This window comes from Vollenhovia emeryi, unplaced genomic scaffold (genome assembly GCF_000949405.1).
Source record: "Vollenhovia emeryi isolate VEMERY1.0 unplaced genomic scaffold, V.emery_V1.0 DF939139.1, whole genome shotgun sequence".
In the NCBI taxonomy this organism is placed as follows: Eukaryota; Metazoa; Arthropoda; class Insecta; order Hymenoptera; family Formicidae; genus Vollenhovia; species Vollenhovia emeryi.
Window position 1 is genome coordinate 864,372 of NW_011967227.1, and position 20,150 is coordinate 884,521.

The 20,150-nt window shown below is 38.9% G+C and overlaps 1 protein-coding gene across 1 annotated transcript in view; it reads right to left on the reverse strand.

Moving 5' to 3' along the window:
- The window catches only part of LOC105567265 (CUGBP Elav-like family member 2), a 326,569-nt gene that overhangs the window by 86,037 nt on the left and 220,382 nt on the right, over positions 1–20,150 (reverse strand). The window contains exon 3 of the mRNA XM_012021985.1: positions 14,382–14,464. Coding sequence (XP_011877375.1) covers positions 14,382–14,464 — 83 coding nt within the window. The remainder of the gene's footprint in view (positions 1–14,381; positions 14,465–20,150) is intronic.

A 20,150-nucleotide genomic window follows, 5' to 3' on the forward strand; every position in this document is an offset into this window, starting at 1 on the left:
ATTGACTGGGCATTTTATCGAGCGAGCAGTTTACTCCATGTTTATTCAATTTTACACCACCCTTTCCCTTCAATTTGACGCGCGCCATATCACATAATATAACATAATGCTATACATATATCACGTTGAACATAATATAACACGTGATGCACGCAAGATGTCACAGACCAAGAACTATAGTATCATAACTTATGGTAAGGGAATTTACATTCCCGTTTTCTTGACCTTCTTACAACAATGGTCCAATTATTTTAATTGGTATCTTAGTACCTCGTCAAGAAACACGTTGCAGCTGAAGAAAAAGCACATTTAACATAATAAAGAAGCCTACAGACGTACGCAAAACAAGCAGGATGTTTTGCATTCACGTCGAGATCGAAAAGTTATGAAAGATCGAGCGATTTTCACGGAAGAGAAAAAGGATCGATTGCCTGCAGGCTCGAGGAAGAGCGCTCAATAAAGCCGACGTTATTGTATCGCGCGTACTCAATGCTGCCCAGGAACGATATATCCGGAAATTGAAAGTTTCCTGCCGGGGAGACAGAGGGGGATGAGGGGGAAGGGGGGGTGGGCTGATCCGAGAGCGACTGCCAGGTAGGAAGAAAGATTTGTCTCGGCGTGTCACGGGAGATCACTATTTCTTTATTTCGTGCGGGATCGGTCTTCGCGGTCGGCGGGAATATTCGATGACTCGGGATAATACACCGCGTTATAATATCCCCGGGGAATTGGATTGAGGTCACAACGAGGTAGATGGAAGCGTGCGGACACGCGCGCGTGTATGTACGTGCAAACGTTTGCATTTGTGTTGCGCCTCGTCGCGAGGCAAATCGGTTATTCGCGGATCGCCGTATGACTAATTGTTTCGGAATCAGATTTTTGCGGGAATTGTGCTCGCGGGTAACACCCCTCCCGCCACTCTTTCCGCCGAGTAAGCGCGGAAGTAATCCCCCCACCTGAAGCGATTTCATCCCCCGTGTATTTCCATTTGCATCCGACTTAAGCGTTTCATTTGTCATCGCGGAGCTGTAGTATACTTCCATACGGACCGTTCTGTGTTTTCGATTTGCCTCGGATTACGCGGATTTCACGGTCATTAGAGATTTTCGCGAAATTCAGCTCAAAATAGCAGATATAAGTGTCCGGCCGTGATTAATTCATCTGTGATTCATTGACAATGTTTAACTAATGAGCATCGCCGTTGAAACAACAATCCCGGGGACGAATACTAATAAGGAATTGCGATGAAGATTATTTTGTCATCTTCTTTTAAGCTTTAACTTCAAATATTTTGATAATTAAGCTTTAATTTAAATGCCAGAGTTGATGTTGAAATCAATTAAAAGTTAAGCAAATATTTTACCGGTTTTACATACATGCAGCTCCGTCAGCGTTCTTCCATTTTAATATTGAATAACTCCATAATTAAGTCTCCATTTTTGTATGGGTGGGACCGCACATACATACGCATGTGTACACACGTATAAAAATATATACAAGAGAAATTGATTAAAACTGTATTAAAGAATAAATTCTAGAATTGCTTTTTATATGTTTCATAATTTTTGAGCGCAAAACAAATTGGAAATTATCGGGACGAAATCAATCGAGGTAATTATTTGTTTTACTGCGGATATATAATTAAATTAATGTGTTTCTAGCTGTATCGTGTTGCTACACGTGCGTAATACGAGCACTGTAGGGAAGTTGCTGACCTAGTTGCGAACTAAGAGATCGATCGAGGAGGAAGAACACTGTGTCTTCTATGAAATTACATTCAATTCTAACAAAGAAAGCGAAGTGCAGTGTTGCCACCATTTCCGAAGAAAATAAAAACGCGGTGTAAAAACAACAATTGTCGCTCAAGTGCTCTTCACTCGTCAACGGACGGGTAACGAAATAAAATTATCGGTTATTGTTGTAGCGATTATATATCGCTATGTCATAAATCACCAATGCAATTGTTTGAAGTGTTCGATAATATTCAGGTAATCGTACCGGATTATTCCTATAATTGGCCCGTATAATTATTGAGTTTCATAATTGGACTGGGATTTGACTTCAGGTACAGACTACAATTTCGATTCTAATCCTATAAAAACGTATGCTAAATTCTAACGTCAATTGCGATAGTAATAAAATGGAATTTTCAAAGTGTCAATTCATTGCTTCAAAAATTTCTTCGAAATCACTGGTATCGATCGATTTTTTAAAAGAACGCTAACTTATTCGTCTCGTTAAACAGTTCTGAGATATTTCTTGGACGTAACATAGGCAGCTCATTTTGCAACTTGCTTTTGTATTTTAATACACCTTTTGTGGTTTTAGGAGATTAATTTTAGTAAAGAAGATTTACGAAGAGACGTATATTTCCTTCCAATTCTTTTTCCTTAAAGTGCCTCAGGTTTATCCGCGTTTCCAGTTCATTCTCATACGCAGAGACACGTGTGCATCTCTCCCTTCTCTCTCTTTCACGGTCCTCTTCTTTTTTCCAATTTCTTTCCAGCAAATTTATCCGGTACTTGCTGTCTTCGTGTCACTCAGCCCAAGATTACACGACGTAAAGCCTAGCGGGAGTGCCGCTTCTCTCCTTTCTATTTGTGCGAAGAAATCTCGCGGTCCAGCTTGGCATGGAGACGCGACGCGACAGAACGGACGTTCATCTCGTGCCAGGCACAACAAATCTTTCACAATGAAAAATCATCTCGAGGAAATGGGACGGAATTTTTGCTCCTTACGATTTATCAATAGTGATATCGAAATGAACAACTCGACGGATAAAAGTGTCAACTTTGGGCATCGACATTCGGGGGCTTCAATAAATGTTAATATTAGACGCTAGTTTTCAACTTATTAAAAAATCTTTGTGCATTATTTTGTTATTTTTACACATTTCGATTTATTCATGACAATGTTTTAAAAAAATTGCCAGGCAAGATGGATTTTAAAGGCCGTTGGATATTAAGATCAATTAGAGAGAAAAAATGTTTAACTTGCACTTTTATTTTTTATAGCACTAGAAATGACCAAACGCGCGCTTCGCGCGCGTAGTTTGTAGTTGAGCATTGTATATTTTTAAGAATTTCTATACATGCAAAGAAGTAATTGTATACGCAACGTCAATTTAAAATAAAAAGTAATTTATCACTCACTGATACGATTCGCAACCGCAGAGTTGTACATCATGTATGTTACTGTAAAAATACAAATATGTATATGATTAGTATAGTCTCATTGTGTCAAATCGAAATTATTGTACTAAATATGCTTGATATTTTATATTTTTAAAAATAGGTATTTATTAAGATAATTATATAAAATACTGAGAAAGTCTTCCTTTTAAATATAAATTCACAAAATTTTATACATTGGTTTTGTCTCTAACACTTATTCGACTCCTCGTTCGAATCATTTGAATAAATAAAATAAAAACACAGAACTGATGCTTTATTTTGCACAAGTAACAATTAGATAAAATAAAAATGTAAGACACTTACCTTACGATTTCTCCGCCGTTGCCCGATGCCTCCTCGGCCTCCTCCTCCTCTCAGATTTCCTTGTTGCACTTACACAACACTCACTCGCGAAAATCATCGATCGCGCGAAATTTCCGGCACTCCCGTACGCGATGTGAAATACCGCGAACACACGAAATATTATTAACTTTTGCGTTATCGGTTTCCAAGACTTTCTGTCATACAAATTACTCAAACTAACAATTTGCATTTTTGATTCGGAAGAATAGGATAATGGATAAATCACTTTCGAATTGGCGATATAAAACGCAACGCGAGCATCGGAAGCATAATCTGCGGCAAAGAAATAATGTAACGACGTGCAATAAGCGACTTTACTTCCCGCCCGTTCGAGTTACGAAGAACGACAGAACGAAGTCGTACAAATTTCTCTTTTTTCCCGAAAATGGAACAGATTACACGAAATCGACAGATAATTAAAAGCGCGGTGCGTAAACGAGATGTAACCGCGACAAAGTACCACGGTTTACATTCATATTTTAGATGAGTTAATCTCGTGAAATATCTAGATACACGTTGATGAAGAACTGTCGCCTCAATATGCAATTCGTTTCTCTTTGCAAGTTGTAGAAACTTAATAGTTAATCGAGGAACGTTACTTGTTACTGATAAAAGTGTACAAATCAATAGCGTTTTATCCACATATTTATCGCGATCGAGTCTTGGAAACCGATAATGCAAAAGTAATAACACGCACGGAGCAACTCGCGCCACTGCTTGCCGGCCCGACGTTCGGCGAACGAGTGAGAGCGCAAGCGACCTTCGAGTACACGATGGCACACAAAAACATTGTACGTCACCGCGCCGAGTGAAAAACAACAGAAAAACGTTGAGAATTCGTTGTCTCGCCTACGAAATGGAAAATTCCGTACTTAATATTTCACATTACTTTGTTCCGCGACTGTTACTACGTTTTGTGTATCATTCTGCGGACTTATTGGTATTGATTAAATTAACGACTAATTCTGTTCAACCGAGAAATGTTTCGAAACAAAAATCGTTGTTACTTAAATTCTAATTACTAAGATTAGAGATTTTACTTCAAGACATGACGAGCTCGAGAACTCGTCATGTCTTCAATCGTTTCATAGACATGCTTATAAAGTATTTAAATTGAAATAATGTTTCTTTTTTCTCGAAATGTGTCAATATCACCGACGTATTTAACTACTAAAGAGTTACGGTATTAAAGCAACAAAATGAATGAAAATCTGTATATGTTTAAGCAAAGGTTTTCGATAAAGTCTTCAATTAAACAATTTGCATAAAATCATACGAGATAAAGTCCATTGGAAATAACAGGACGTAGAAATCATTATGATACAACTATTAGAACAGCGCGCAAATGTGAATATCGCCGTATATAGTACACCTTTGAGAATACTAGTACTATTCCCTAAATTTCCATTAAAGCATGATAGCGTGTATAAGCAAAAGCAATTTCGGCAAAATTACTTGAAATCGAAAACTTGCTTAAAATAATTTCAACTAAAACATTCTCATATTTCGGTTCCGGGGAGAATTCCTGTTAGTCTCATTCATCTCTTTTCAATTCACGCGGGTGTAACGAGCAATCAACAAACTTCCCCACGAGCGCCGGCTTTGTACAAATCGATACTGCGAAACGTTAATCTCCAAAAAGCGAGCACGTCAATACCACGCATTTAACGACTCCACTGATAACAGTTACGGCACCTGCGAGCGTTATCGCCGTGCCGGTCCCGTTGAAATCTCCCGTTCAATTCGCTCGCGGCCTCGCCAAGTCCGAGTAGACGTAATCAAACTGTCGCTTCGTGGGTTGCCTTTCTCTGTCTCTCTTTCTGTCTCATTGATTTCGCATCAAATGTGCCATTCGCACGTGGTCATGTCACGCAATGCGTCGCGCCAACGCTGACGATCGCGTATTCGAAAAATCGGCCGGCCGCGACACCGGCGACTTCGCCGTCGCCGTCGCCATCGTCGCCGCTGCTATCGTGGATGCTAAAACCACCATCCGCAGCGAGGTAAAAGTCATTTTGGCCGGTAATTAGTTGCCCGAGCCGCGACAAATTGAAAAAGTTGCTGAGAAATGGGACGCAATTTAGCCCGCGGCCGCACGCGCGCGGCCGCGCGACGTTTTCGTGACGATAATCGAGCCCGCTGTTGCGGGCCCGCATAGCACCGCGACGCAAATCGAATTCTTCCGCGTTTCTTCTTTCGTTGCTTTCCGCGCGTTTTATTTATTTTTTTTCTCACACTCGTTAGACCGCCTGCCGTCCAACTCGCGAAAGTTCACGGCTACGTCGCCTTGCAATCCCGCCAGAATGCCGGGCAACTCGTTGCCAGCTTCCATGATAAATACCGACAATCAACTCTTAAACGTATAATTTCTTCCGTTTCGCCGGTGCGGGCATTGCTGAGCGAGTTATTTAATGGAACAAAAATTGTTATCGACAAATAAATTGCAACGTGACACATACCTATATTTACTTCTTAAACAGCGCACAAAATACTTAGGATAAGCTTTATTCTTTCCTACATTTCAGTTTCTTCTTGCTGTCTCTTGGTGTCTTGCGTTTTAAACGAAACAAGAGTGTGTTCAAGTAAAAAAAAAAGAAATTTGCATATTTACAAAATTTTAACTCAAATATAACAATGCCCAGATTATATGTCAAGTATATTTTGTATATCAGAAATATATCAGAAATGCGCAAACCAAATATCTTTCATGAACAAACGATTGTCTTTTTCGAGCTGTACATTTTTTTCAAGTTCACCCTCTCTAGACATTATACCAATGTTTAATAGGGATAGCCTAATGCATCTCAAATTCTGAAAATCGCAGACGTTTCCCTTTTCTTCGTGCGACGCGACGACTGTTAAGCGAGAATTTCGTGACGAGCTCGAGTGCAGTCCAGCAAAAAATCGAAACGATCGTAGGAACAGCGCGATTGTCGTTGGCATGGGCGTTTTCGCCGATCGGCATTTTCTTTTTTCTCCACATCCATCCGTCGATCGTCGTTTCGCTTCTCTTCCTCCTCCCCCTCGACACCTCCTCTTCACCTCCTCATCCGCGACCATTATCTCGGACCGATAATGACGTCCATTATTTTTTGTTACTGCAGCGTGTACAGGGTAATGGCGGGTCGAGGGTTGGAGTATAGAGGGTGTTCGTTAGCGCCTCGGAGAATCATACGATGTCGTTATGCGATTACGACATTCGCCTCTGCCAAGTGGAAACGCTTCCGGTTCTTCGCACCCGCACCAGACGGTCGATGACTCCGTTTTTCTGAGCCAACAATTGCGTTCGGCATCGCAGAAAGACTGCGAGAGAAAGAACGTGAGAAAAGGCACGGGGCGGGCCGTTTAATTGGCGACAAATTATACACGCTCGGCCCGCCATAACTCTTCTCGCTAAGGCGCGACGAAAAGATATAAAGAACAGGAGAGAAGAAGTTAATTATTCAGTTTGCGACTTTTTTACGTTTACGCATCTCACGCATCTTTATTTTGATGCGTACATTACGATTCAGTTTTCCACCTGCGGATTTCTGAACGACACAATCGAGTCATTGTCGCTATATTTCTGGATTTGTATGAAGCGTATAAGATTGCTGGTTTTCTTTTTAAATGAATCAATTTCGTGTATGATAGAATGCCAAAGTATGATGTGTCAACGTACAACATAGCAATTTTATCTCTTTTATTTGAATATTGCTGGCGACAAGAAGAAAGACTTTTATTGTTAAAAAGTATTCATTTTCAACAACTACACACCTTCGGTTTATCAGACTTTCCTTCAGTTGCAGATTTTGTCAATTACAACCCTTAACAACTGATAGAAATTCACAATTCGCCACGACTTTTTCATTTTCAATACAAAATATTGTTTTAGTTAAGCCCTAGCTCAAAATTCGGTTAAGTTAGAGTTAAATATTCACACATATACGGTTACTAGTGAATGTGTGGCAGATGTCAGTCGATAGTAGAAATCGATTTCTTGGCACAGAAACGCATAATGGATATAGATTGAGAAACCGACTGACTGAAGCCATTAGTGTTATTTAAGGTGGAAATATGGGTCAAGCTTCTTTCGTTCGTCTGTTACCGTCTTTCGTGCTCTTTTCCTTCATCTTTAAGCATCGAATAAAAAAAAGGCAGTGAAGCAGTCTGTGTCGCCGTCACTTCGAACATCGGTGATTTATTTTTGGTCACCTGCTGGGCATTCGCCAATGCTTAAGTCCGTCCTGCTTGTACCACAGCCACAAAGTCATATTATTTCAATTGAAATATATCGATTGCATACAGTAAACGTCCGATTTAATAGTCCGGTAGTCGCGCTTCATTAAATCGCATATCCGCTGAAATCCATGTGTCAATAAATCAAAAACTGACGATTAAATTGCCGCTGTTTATTAACTGAAATTGGATGATAATTTATGCTTAATATTCGTTCGTAATACGCGAGACATATTTTTCGTTATCTGGAGTTTACACTTGTAATTTTAAACTTCGATAAATTGCAGCGCTCAATTTTTATGTTTATTCCTAAACACTGTGTTCTCTCTAATGTATTAAAATTTACAATACCAATTCAAATTTAAAGATTTTTACACACATGAAGTAATATTTGAAAAGGAGAAAAGTCAAGGAATAAAAGAGCTGAAAGCCTTGACTGAAATAGAGAAAAGTTTTTATAGGCCAGCAATTCTAGTGTTCAAATATAAAAGAAAATCATATATTTCAAGTTTTATTATAGTCATTATGGTTTTGTACATTTAGTTAATAGCAATAAAGTGCATCCGTCTTTTAAACTTTATTTTATAACCTCATGTAATAACAAATTACGTATAATGAGAAATTATATAAAACCAGTTTCATTATATGTATATAAGTTAATTTTGAAATTATCCATTTTCTTCATTGAGTTATTCGAATGAAGGAACATTAAAACTTTACTTCGTTGCACACGTGATACGAGAATAAACTTTAATTGGTTATTTTTTATTTCTTAGAGTTTCTCTCTCTCTCTCTCTCTGTCTCGTTTTATTGCAATGGTAAGTAACGAGATTATTTCTGAGCTCTTAACTGCACGCGATAAAGTAAAATCTTGATAAAAATTTTGTAGAGATTAAAGTGACCGCTCAATCATATTTTTTCTCATTAATTTTTTGTCGCTTAACTTAAAATGGATTAATGTAAGATCATCCAATTTAATTCTTCGTTTCCGCGAAATAATATACAGTACACGATATCGATATTCGAAGATTGCCTCACTGAAAATGGCAGGTGTCGCGAAATAAGCGAAGTCACCGCAACGCTCGCGCAAAGGCTGCATCGATTATCGTTATTTTACGGAAAGTGTCACGGCGTGACTCATCGCGTTATCGCGACAATACAGCTGTGCACGCATCATGCATATATCTGCATATGTGCGATCGAGCGAATGGACTGTATTATTAACGTGAATTATCGAGTGTGTCATAGCGGTTTATCGAATTTCCCTCTCGCTTCATCTTCGTCCTTCTCCCAGCCGGCTCTTTCAAAGCCGACATAGACGGTGCATTTCGAATTTCAGTAGACATTCAGCAGACATTCCATCGATATTGATCGTTAATGTCCGGCCAACTGACTTCAGGGTTATCCTGAATATTTTAAGACTCTCCGCGGATACGAGACTGGACGGCGTCGAATAAGGAAGGAAAACTACTTTCGTTTCCGCCACCGACCTGGATGTCTTTTTCATTTTTCCATCCTGATCTCGATAGTCCCTGCCAGCTTATTATTTATTTAGAAGGTTCTTTGGAGGCAAAAGCCACTTTCAATGTTTATAGAAATTAATAGAAGAAAACTCTACACGTATTACTATTGTTAGTCCATCAAATATTTTAACATATCTTACTTCATATCAATATTCGCAAATTTTCTAATTATATGCCTGTAGTATTAATTTACAATTATGGTAATATTTCCAACATTTTTGGATCGCGTCTCTCTTTCTCGTATTTGAAAGATTTAGTGACACTTTTCCAATATCTTTCTCTTCCTTCAATCTGTTAAATTCTCAAAGAAGCATTTTTGCAAATTTCATTGCTAATTTAATTTCACGTCGACGTTTCCTTCTGTAAACTTTAATGACTTTATCTAAATTGAATAAAATCCAACATATAACGTTAGTATGACACTAGAAATACATTACGACGTTTAAAAATGACGTTTATTGAAACGTGACTGACATATTAAAAAAAAGCCATTTCCTTCCATGCGTCTGCATGAAATTTGCAATACTTTTCATTCTTGATTGTTCGCACTATGTGACATTACACAAATCTTTCAAAAGAATAGTTGGCGTGATCGATTACGAGGAATTTTCTGCTTGCCATTTCCGCGCATTCATCGATCGCGCCCAAGCGTTTGCCGTATAATGGTTTCATTTTCCATTTGTATCTCGCCTACTAACGCTCCAATATCTCTCGTCCCGCCACGCTTTAATAATATTACGCATTGTTGTGAGCGCGGTATGCATGCTTGTAAATTCGCCACGGTTTTCCGCCAATTTCGCGGCTGCGAGCCAGACGCGCTCCTCCCCCTTCTTTGCCGCAAAATCGCCACGGGATACTCCGCTATTTCAATTATAGACGTGAATGCCTTTTTTTTCTCTTTCGTGCGACGTTGATTTACACGCACGAGAAAAACTTTCACTGGCAGCAGAAAAAATAGCAGGCAACGTTTTTTTAACGAATTTTTGGCGATATATGAAGTAGATTCCACATTGAGAGAACGAAAATAGACGAGGATTTTTTAGAATGGATAATAAAACGTACCTTTCTGAACGCGATATGATATTCGAGCTATTTTGGCGCACAATGCAATATTTCAATACGATTTTGGATGCTACACGATAGATGGACCATTTGAATTTGAAATATTGTAAAACAATTACGTCTCAAACTACCGCAACTATACCCGAATTGTGCGCGTGGAACGACAGGATCTTTCGTTGATTCCCATGCGAGGTAAAATCTGCGTCGGGCACCAAATAAGGATAGCGTTGAAACGTATTGGTGTACTCGTATATAAAGTGGAAAGGTTGCAAAAGGGTGACTAAAGGAGCCGGCGGTGAGAGGAGAAAGAGAATGAGGGCGAGAGGGAAAGAGAGGGGAAAGAGGTTTCGGGCTCTCGAGTCATTTCTCCGAGCCAACACAGACCTCTCAACTCGACGCCACTCGTGGAAACGAAATCTGATACGAGAAAAGCTAAACTCCTTCAAATGCACAAGCCATTCTCTATTCGCCCTCTATCCACCCTCCCTCGCCTACACCGCCGCTTCCCCCCCTACGCTCACCATTTCCCCTCCCTTCCCTTTCGGAGTTTGCAATCCCCTGAGCGTCCTCCTCGTTTTCCGCCGCCTCTTTCGACTCTTGCTCCTTTCAGCTACCCACTTATACTCAGTCAACCCTTTTCATTGCGAAAATGTCGTTCTGCAATTCACCTTTCCTCTTCCTCCTTCGTCTTATCCTTCCTTCGCCTCCCTTTTCATCTCTTCTCTGTTTCTCTTATTCTCCCTCCCTCCCTCTTTCTCTCTCTCTCTCTCTCTCTCTCTGTCTCTTTCACTCTACTTTCCTTCCTTTAATGCGTTGTTCAAGGACGTCCCACTTTCTTGCTCTCTTTTTTCCTCCCTTTCTCTACATCAGAGAAACCTCCCGCTCCAGATTTCTTTTCTATCACTCTATTCCCGATTGAGCACTGCCCGTCGCACGCTCTTTCTCGAAGAGCAACTGCTCGACTTCCAGCTATTTAACCCCCTTAATTAATAGCCGGCATAAGAGTCTCAGATTCGGTCTCTTTCATGGCACGCGACCTTCTTTGGAAGCGAGGAAAATCGAGTGGAGCCCGTCGCTTTTTTACTTTCGTGAGTGGACCGGTAACAAGTATTTTGATGTACAAAGCACCTAGTAAACTGAACAGGTAAAGTCGGATAATAAATAAATTATCGTTTCCAACATTATCCTTTGTACATCTCTTACAGGTTATTATTGTATAAATGCTTCCTTTTCTCGTTTCCTTCATTATTTCAAAATTATTAAAATTCAACAATAACGCTTATAATATTCTTTATGTACTTGGAATGTTATGCATTTAGAACTTAATATTATATTGCTAATGTTTAAAAGAAAACGTCTATTGGATGAGAATTTAAATAGTGTGCAACTACTGCAGTTAGTTTTTTGAGAAATGAAAACCAAATTTACAAAAAGGGTACATTATAAAAATTTTATAATACTATGTGCGGTGGAAATAGTATACTGGCAGTTTCTTGGTGGTTTTAATGCTATGGTTCAACTATTGTGCATTTGCAGCTACTAAGCTGTAATACTCGCAAAGATGTCTGTTTTTTAAATAAAAAAGAAAAGAGATTTTAGCTTATGCTATTTCACTCTATTCAAATAAATTTATATGAGTTTTAGTTTTATTCTTCCTAAGGAAGATTACATTTTGCTTCGACTTTTCTCAATTATTTACTGCGCGCTATTGTTCATAACAGCGTGTACTGCTGTAGACTATGTATGTGCCCGCAATATGTATCGAGCTCGAGTATGTGGGTTCACTAAAGCTAAATGACTGTGCGGATCAGTCATCCCTGCAGAAGAACAGATGCCTGAAACGATGCCAAGATGATGCTGCCGCCGTGCGATGCGTAAGAAAAGCTTGTTGTTTCGCTTCGCTCGATGGATCAATAAAGTTTTTTTTTTCTTGAATATACTTTACAAGACACGTGTGTTATGGCTTTAAATTATTCGTAAGTTCAACGCTACCCGCGTATAAGAATGGATCTAATGTGTGTGAAGTGTGTAGAAGTTGAAATACGCGTTCTCGTGATCGTACAAGAGCTTCAATTTCTAAATCGCGATGACTCGTCATTCTCGTAATTAATACAACTTTCTATTGATTTAATATTTTTAATATTTTTACTCTATAAAAAGCAATACCAATGTCGAGCTAAATATTAACGTTAAACAATAATCAGGTTTAAGTTGTAACTATCACGTACTGTAAAGCAATAGACGTGTGCACTACTGTCCCCTGATAGTTTAGGTGAATAAAAATTTATTATTATTAAAATGATAATAAAAAGATTTCACGGCAGACTTAAATAAAATACATGGAAAGACTCTTAAGAGGGATCACGCGATTTACATAAATATATAATTAAGGGAACAACTGCGGTGCGTTGTTAAATTCATGTTGCTAATAGAAAGAAAGATTTTCATAGATTTAATATAATGAAACATCATATGTAATTGATGCAATTTATCGCGGTTCAGCCACATTTAATGTATCGAGCATTATTAACGATCCGCACGCGGCTTTGCAGGGATCGTCGCACATTCAGCACGCCCTTTCGCTCTTTCGATCGATAATAATTATTCTCATAAATTCAGGCATAAGCACGCGTGTACGAGAGTTACCGGCTGGGAACGGGGAGGAAGGATAGGAAGGGCGGAATTGCCAGGCCTGCTCGGTTAAATGCTCATAATGACGTCTCGTAATTGCATCGAAAGTTTCCAGGGAAACTGTAATTATCGTACGGGCTCACTTCCAAAGATATCTTCGGCTCCCGGTCGCTTGTAATCGACGGGACGCCAAAGCTGAAGAAAGGAAAGCTGCTTTTCCGACGGAATATTTTTCCAAGCGGGCGAGGACGGGCGTTATCTTGAATCGAAAAGAGGATCGAGAGCCTCATAATGGGAGCCTCCTACCCTCGGATATTCGGAGGAGAGGCAGAGAAGCTTAAAAATGCGTCATTTGAAATTTTCTCTAATCCTCGCTCCAGTTAAATCAATTAGCGCCAACGAGAAGATTGTTCAAATTTCCCCGTGCGTATACACTACGGTCCTTCTGTATACAATGTCATTTAAAATCGCCATTTTTAATCCCTAGACTTTGTTAAAACTCTGGCGCTCATTTTGCAGTTGATAACGCGCATAAATTTCCCAGCTTTTTACAGCATTGATAGCATTTTAATGATAAGCAATAATTATTTTAAATATAAACATATACAATTTTACATGAATTTACTTACTAGTTTCATTTTTGCAACTCTGATAGCTGCTTTTGTCGCAATTAATACCGAGAAAGGTGATAATAACGATTACAGCTACGCTATTTTTCCATCGGTAAACAAAGTCGTAACAGCCCCGTTTCCCGATACGTTTATAACATTAAAGCAATTATACTATTTCATTTCGCAATTAAGTAAGGAGTCGATTGCTCCAAAGACATGGTTCTAGTAATGTAAATGCATGTTGTTTGCGACGGACCGCTCGTTTGTATCGATGATTACTCGAAGATTCATCGAGCCGCCATTGATTTGAATAATTTATTCGAACGATCGACCGTATTAATATTCATTATTCGGTCAATCATCGGCACTCGGATAATTATCTGCGTAAACGTTCATTATTCAGCTAAGCGGATGCATCTGGCAATTGATTCGGTACTCGGCATACGTTGAAGCTATCTAAACATTTCTATCGATAACAATGTTGATACATGCAGCAACAACCATGATTTATGATCAGAGGTGACTAAACTTGCGCTTGGTTCGAAAGATAATCATCCTGAAGCCATCGCACGTGCCCACAATACAGACAGCGTATCATAATTACGTATCTCATCGTATTCACTCACACCGCAAAATAATTGTTGCAGTTCTTAGTAATGAATTATTAATTTACCGCGTAAAGTTAAAACTTTGTTGTCAATTTTATTAAGTTAATTCTACTTTTTACTTAAAATTTTAAGAAATTCGCGCACGAGCATATACTTATCGCAATCGAACATCAGATCAAGTCATTCACTTACCCCACTGAAGGTCTTGACGTTATGAAGAGCGTTCTGCGCTGCCAAAGCCGCTTTTCTGGTGTAAAAGGTGACGAAGCAACATCCTGTAACAGAAAATTCATGATTTTGGTTAGTTGAGTATTTAGAAAAATAATCAATATTTTGCCAATAACAAAATGTTAAAAATGACGCGTTTCACATCAGCTAAATTTTTCTGGGGAAATTTAGTTTGATTATTGGCAGACTAACTTGTGAAAAATTTCCTCTATTAAACTGATGTAAAATTTTCACAAAATATCGAAGAAAAAAATAACAAAGTTATCAAACTATAACGCTGCTTTCTGGCTGTGAGCGAATGAAAAGTTTCGCACCTCGGGTCATCATACCCAATGTGGCTACCAACAAGAAACTATGATAGACACGAATGGTCGCCGAGTTCATGCAACCGGTGACAGGTTCGATATGGAAGAGACGATCGGAGGGGAGAGAGTGAAGTCGACTCTCGGGGACTTCATCAAGAGCCTTCCGTATCCCCCCCGGTTGTCGAAGCTGGACACCATCCAAGCTTCAACCGATCGATAGTTACGAGTTGCCAAAAGTTCGATACGCCGTTCTATCGCCAGCGATCCCCGCCTCTTTCTCAAAAGCGTCGTATACCCCCCCCCCCCCTCCTTCTTTGGTATCTCTAACGTACCAGATGAATCATTAGTTTATCTACAGACGAAATGGGCGAATGCTGTGGCGAATACAAATTGAAAGGCAGATTCTGTGAAATTAAGTATTTGTACAGATATACATAAATGCACTAGGAAATTAAATTTTTTTAACTTGTGGAACAAAAACTCTATGAAATGAAGATTGATCGGTTTATGTAGTTTTAGTTTTAAAGATCTATAAAAATAAAGAGATAAATTATATTCATATATGAAGTCATGCAACTCGATAGCTAAGAAATCTATAGTAAAATTATTTGGCTCACGTACACTGATACAAAAGAAAATTAAAGTAATTATTTGTTGAAAAATAAAAGTAATTATAAACAGATATGAGCCTTTTATATTTCATTTCGAGAACTTTTCAAATTGACCACGTATCCATGAAAACAAAGTCTTGAAAATGACACTGTTTTAAGATGAAATTACTTTATAAATAAGTTCTGGAATAATTGTCACATTTGTAAGACAATTTCGTCAATTGTGTCAACTGGATTAGATTTTCTAAACACGTTAAAACGTATCGAAGACTTTTTTCGTAAAGCAGTAAGGAAACAGTATTAAGGATAATTAAGGTATCGCAAAGTTAATGGCAACGCAAGTTAATAACAGTCAGGTTCAATTAACAGGTTTCCTATTTACGGTGTATACGAAATTATGATAAACCTGCAACGCGGCACTGAGCACAGAGGGTGTAATTATAATGCGATCGCGGTAATAGTTTCGGTAACAAGCCTTCCAATTACTCGAGGAAATCCCGATATTCCGCAATGTTTTGTTTGGTAACGTGATATTCAATATCGCATTGAATAACGCATGGTACCACGATGAATGCATAATTGCGAATCGTGCAACCCGATACATTACGGAATGATCTGGAATGTTAGAACCAACGTATTAAGTTTGCCTAATCAAAAAAGGAGTTTTGCTTCCTGTTTCAGGCACAGTTGCATATAATATTTCATATTGAACCCCATGTAACAGGAGATTATCCAGAGAAAATCTTTACTACTATAGCAGGGAAATAAATTGACAATGAAATAATCCCACAGAGAAGTAAAACAGTAAAAATAAACAAAAATTACATATAATGTATTTTTTGTATATTTCGTATATTTTTTTCCTTCCAGATGAATTAATCAGGCGTGAAAACGTTAAAAAATGAACATTAATCTTTCACTAAAAGTAATTTAGAGATTCGGAAATCAAGGTTGTTTTATTCCGAATAAGATAAAGTTCCTCGCGTGCATGCCAGAGCGAGAGAAGTGACATTCTTAACATGTTGCCGGCAAGTTTCCGTAAATTACGGCATGAAGACGCAGCCGGGAGCCGGGAAATTATGTTCCGGCGAGTAAGTAATCTTAAGGCATCATCGCTCCATAGACCTTTAAATCACCGCCTGCAAACTGCCCCCAACGCATCCCTTCGCCCATCGATCGGGCTGTTGTAATGCCCGTGTCTACAAATGACCTCGTTCGTCAAGGTGCTAATGTCAATCCGCGTCTGCCCCCACGTTGGGGCAGGGTGAGATATTTCGTCCCTTTTCACAATCTACTTTCAAGACGTATGTAAAACGTACTTCCGATTATTAAAATTATTGATTGAGAGAAGCGTGATGGAGCGCACACATTTTAAATTTAACTTCCGTTCCTATTAACGTACATTATTTTATCATTATACCACAGTTTTAATCGTGTTTAATAATTTATTTCAATTATTATATCAAAATTACACCTCGTGATTGCTTCAGAATTTTTATTTTAACTTAAACTGAATGTTGAAACGATAACAATGCTATGTGAGCAAAGCTTAACGTTGTCAATGGACAAGTAAAAAGAAATTATAACAATGTGTAAGATAGAGAATAAAATAATTTCAATAACTTGCCAGGAACCAATGCGAGCGCGAGACACAATGTAATTGTCGCGATTGCCCCATACGCTTCGTACGTAAATTGAGATTAATAATTAATAAGTAAATTATTAAGCTGCACGGTGGCGTGCACGGGTATTCCCAAGTGTCCCCGCAACATGGTCCGAATGGCGATAGTTTCCACGACTGTGTCGAGTCGCAAACCGGTGTAATTTCCTGAATTAGTTTAAACGGCATGTTTTATTCAGAGTAACAGCTTTGTCGGGTCATTTTACAGAACGAGACTTCGCCACAGCGGGCGACATTGTTAAATCGAGACATTACTTCAATATCTCGGAATAATACATAATAAATAATAACAGAAAGATATTCGCAGCGCGCCTTTGTTAGATATTACTACGATAAGTACGTAGCGATTACGTATCGAACTAGTTTGTCGTACATTGACATTTACAAATAGTTGCGAAAAGTTTACCGATAGTTTCTGACAAATACAATCAAAGAGAAAATTAAAGACTTGAAATAAACTAGGCCACAAGAAATATATGCGACGCCAAATATGCAATGTGCGATATGAATAGCTGCACGTTTAATGTCAACCACGTATTCGCGAATCGAAGAGAATTATTCATAGGGTTGAACAAAATGATCATTGTTAGCAGGTTTAATGCTAATGCCAACGCGATATAGATTGTAAACCAATGCGCCGAATTATTAACCAATTTATACGTTAATTCCCCGCCGTTTCCTGCCTCCAACACCGGAGGATAACTCGGAATAGTCGCGCCCGAATTATGCCCAAGTGGAAAATTGGCTTGTGTTTTAACGCGGCAGATTTGCCGTTTTTCGCGCTTCTACGATCGCGGTTGGAGGAAATTTCAAGAAACGACGGATATACGACATCGGGGGAAAAACGTAACTTAAAATTCTTCGGTTTGCGTAAACGAATCGTCAGCATTATGAGCAAGGAGCGAATTTAATTTACGCCACGAATTACTCCGTCTGCAAAAATCACGGTGAGCGCAAACGAACGAATGAACTAACGGGGATACCTACCATTAGGAATTCCCAATTCACGCCGTAATTATCGCTAATTGGACTCCGGATTATATCCGCGCGACACTCGTCGCGTGAAACGCTCGAGTCGTTCGAGGCGGGAATTATGCATGCCCCATACGTATTTCTGAAAGCTACGAAGGGCATTGCGGTGCCAAGGGGCTGCACGGGACACGAAGGATTGTGAAGAGGGAATCAATTTTTACCCATTATCATTCGCATTCAGTGGAAGTTTAAAATGCAATATTTTCAACAAATTGAACCTTTCGATCACAATTTTTAACATAAATTTCCTCGACTACAGCGCAAGAGAACCAATATTTTTTTAAATTATGAGCAAGAAAGAAAACCATGAGATGCACCGTGCGATTGACTGATCGGTAGCCGGAAACCTGCGCTACCTGTCCCATGAGCTCGCGGCTAATACCTCGATGCCAATGCGTGATTAGAGTCCGCGGGGAAATCTACCGCGGACATGTTTGAGAGCTAATGCTCGTTTCTGCCTCAGAACCCCTCGTGTGCTTTTCCGCGCTCGATACGAATGCAACTAATTTCGACGCGATCCGAATCAATATCACCTCTCTAAAGTCGCCGGTCGCGAGTAAAGATATTTTAAATTATAGAACAATTCCTGAATTCTCACCGGTCGCTGTCAAAATTTTTTGCCCCCAGTCCCAGAACACACTCGATTTCTTCGTGAAGAACATGGGATCGCGTAGTAATATTGACTGGTAATATCTGCTACTTTTTTCCGAAATGGAATACTTCGAGGTAAGAACAGCGTCAGACGAAACGCTGAATCAGTGGATTACGGACCCTGCGTCTGTTAGTCGATCATAGTAGCGAAGATAAATTAGAATAGCCACCGTATTCCCTTTAGAACAATGGAAATTTTCAGACCACGAAGGATAATTTTATGAAACTTCGGAGGATGCAAAAAATTCCACATTGTAAGAGAAAAAATCACGATCGAATGAAGCTTTCTTCTCTACTGCAATTTCGATAAGTCTTTTATTGCAAGGAATTTGCAAAAAACGAGCTTTTTAAAGCTTGAATTTACCGATTATTACAGACTATTGTTTTTGGAGATGAATTGAATTGGAAAAAAAATTAATTGGAAAACGTGATTAATTACAGAAAGAAAACGATAAAATTTTTACAGAAAATTTACGTCTTTTGAAATGGCAAAATATATCTTTTAAATGATAAAATATGTATTAAAACAGGGAGCTTATTAATATCAAGTTAGCTAGCGCTTTGATTTTTGGACTTACTGATTTCATGTGTGAATCGCACGAGATCTCTTGCCGGTTAACCGAGCATCAATAGCAAATCGCGAAGATTTAGCGATGATATCGATCGCTGATTGTTCACAGAGAGCGATCGCGATTTCTTCTCGTACTTGTCGCAAACGCGTATCAAGAAAGAATAATACGATATGCAGAGTGGCCGCTAACCGATCCGTTCAATTGTCGCCGCGTGAATGATTTGGTACAATGAGAATAGACTGTTTTCGACCGAAGTGTTTACGGCGCTACGTCATTTCTCGGAACCGACGCTCGGCGTTCGACGTCGAAAATGCCAAGCATTTCCGCGATTGACAAACCTTGATAATTATCGACGAAATTTTGAACACTATGCGTACTTTGAAGCATTTAAAAACGAAGTTAAGACGAAATATGTATGCAATTTTAACAAATTATCTCTGTATTAATTATTTCGTAACTTCAATTAATATTTTAGTAATATCGTATAATACGTAATAAATTCTAGTGTCACCAAAAAATAAATTCAGAGATTTAACGTCAAATAACGGAATTTGCTTTGAATAAAACTTTTCCATCATAGTTACGCGGCAGAAATAAGTTTCATCGATAGAATGTGCGGTTTATAATACGCAAAGTATTTCGGTGCACATACCTGTGCTGAGAAGTAAAGACAGAGTCATGTTGACCAAGAGAACATTCGCATTCGCGTTATGCTTGGAATTTATCCGAGGTAAAATACAAAGAGTTTAAAATATTTCTGCTCATACACAATTTTGCAACAAAGGTTGAATAAAATTATGGAATTGGGTCACGGATTTGTCAAAGCGGACTACGTAAAGTGGCCCTTCGCGGCAAAGAGGGCTGCAGCGATTTATTCAAGT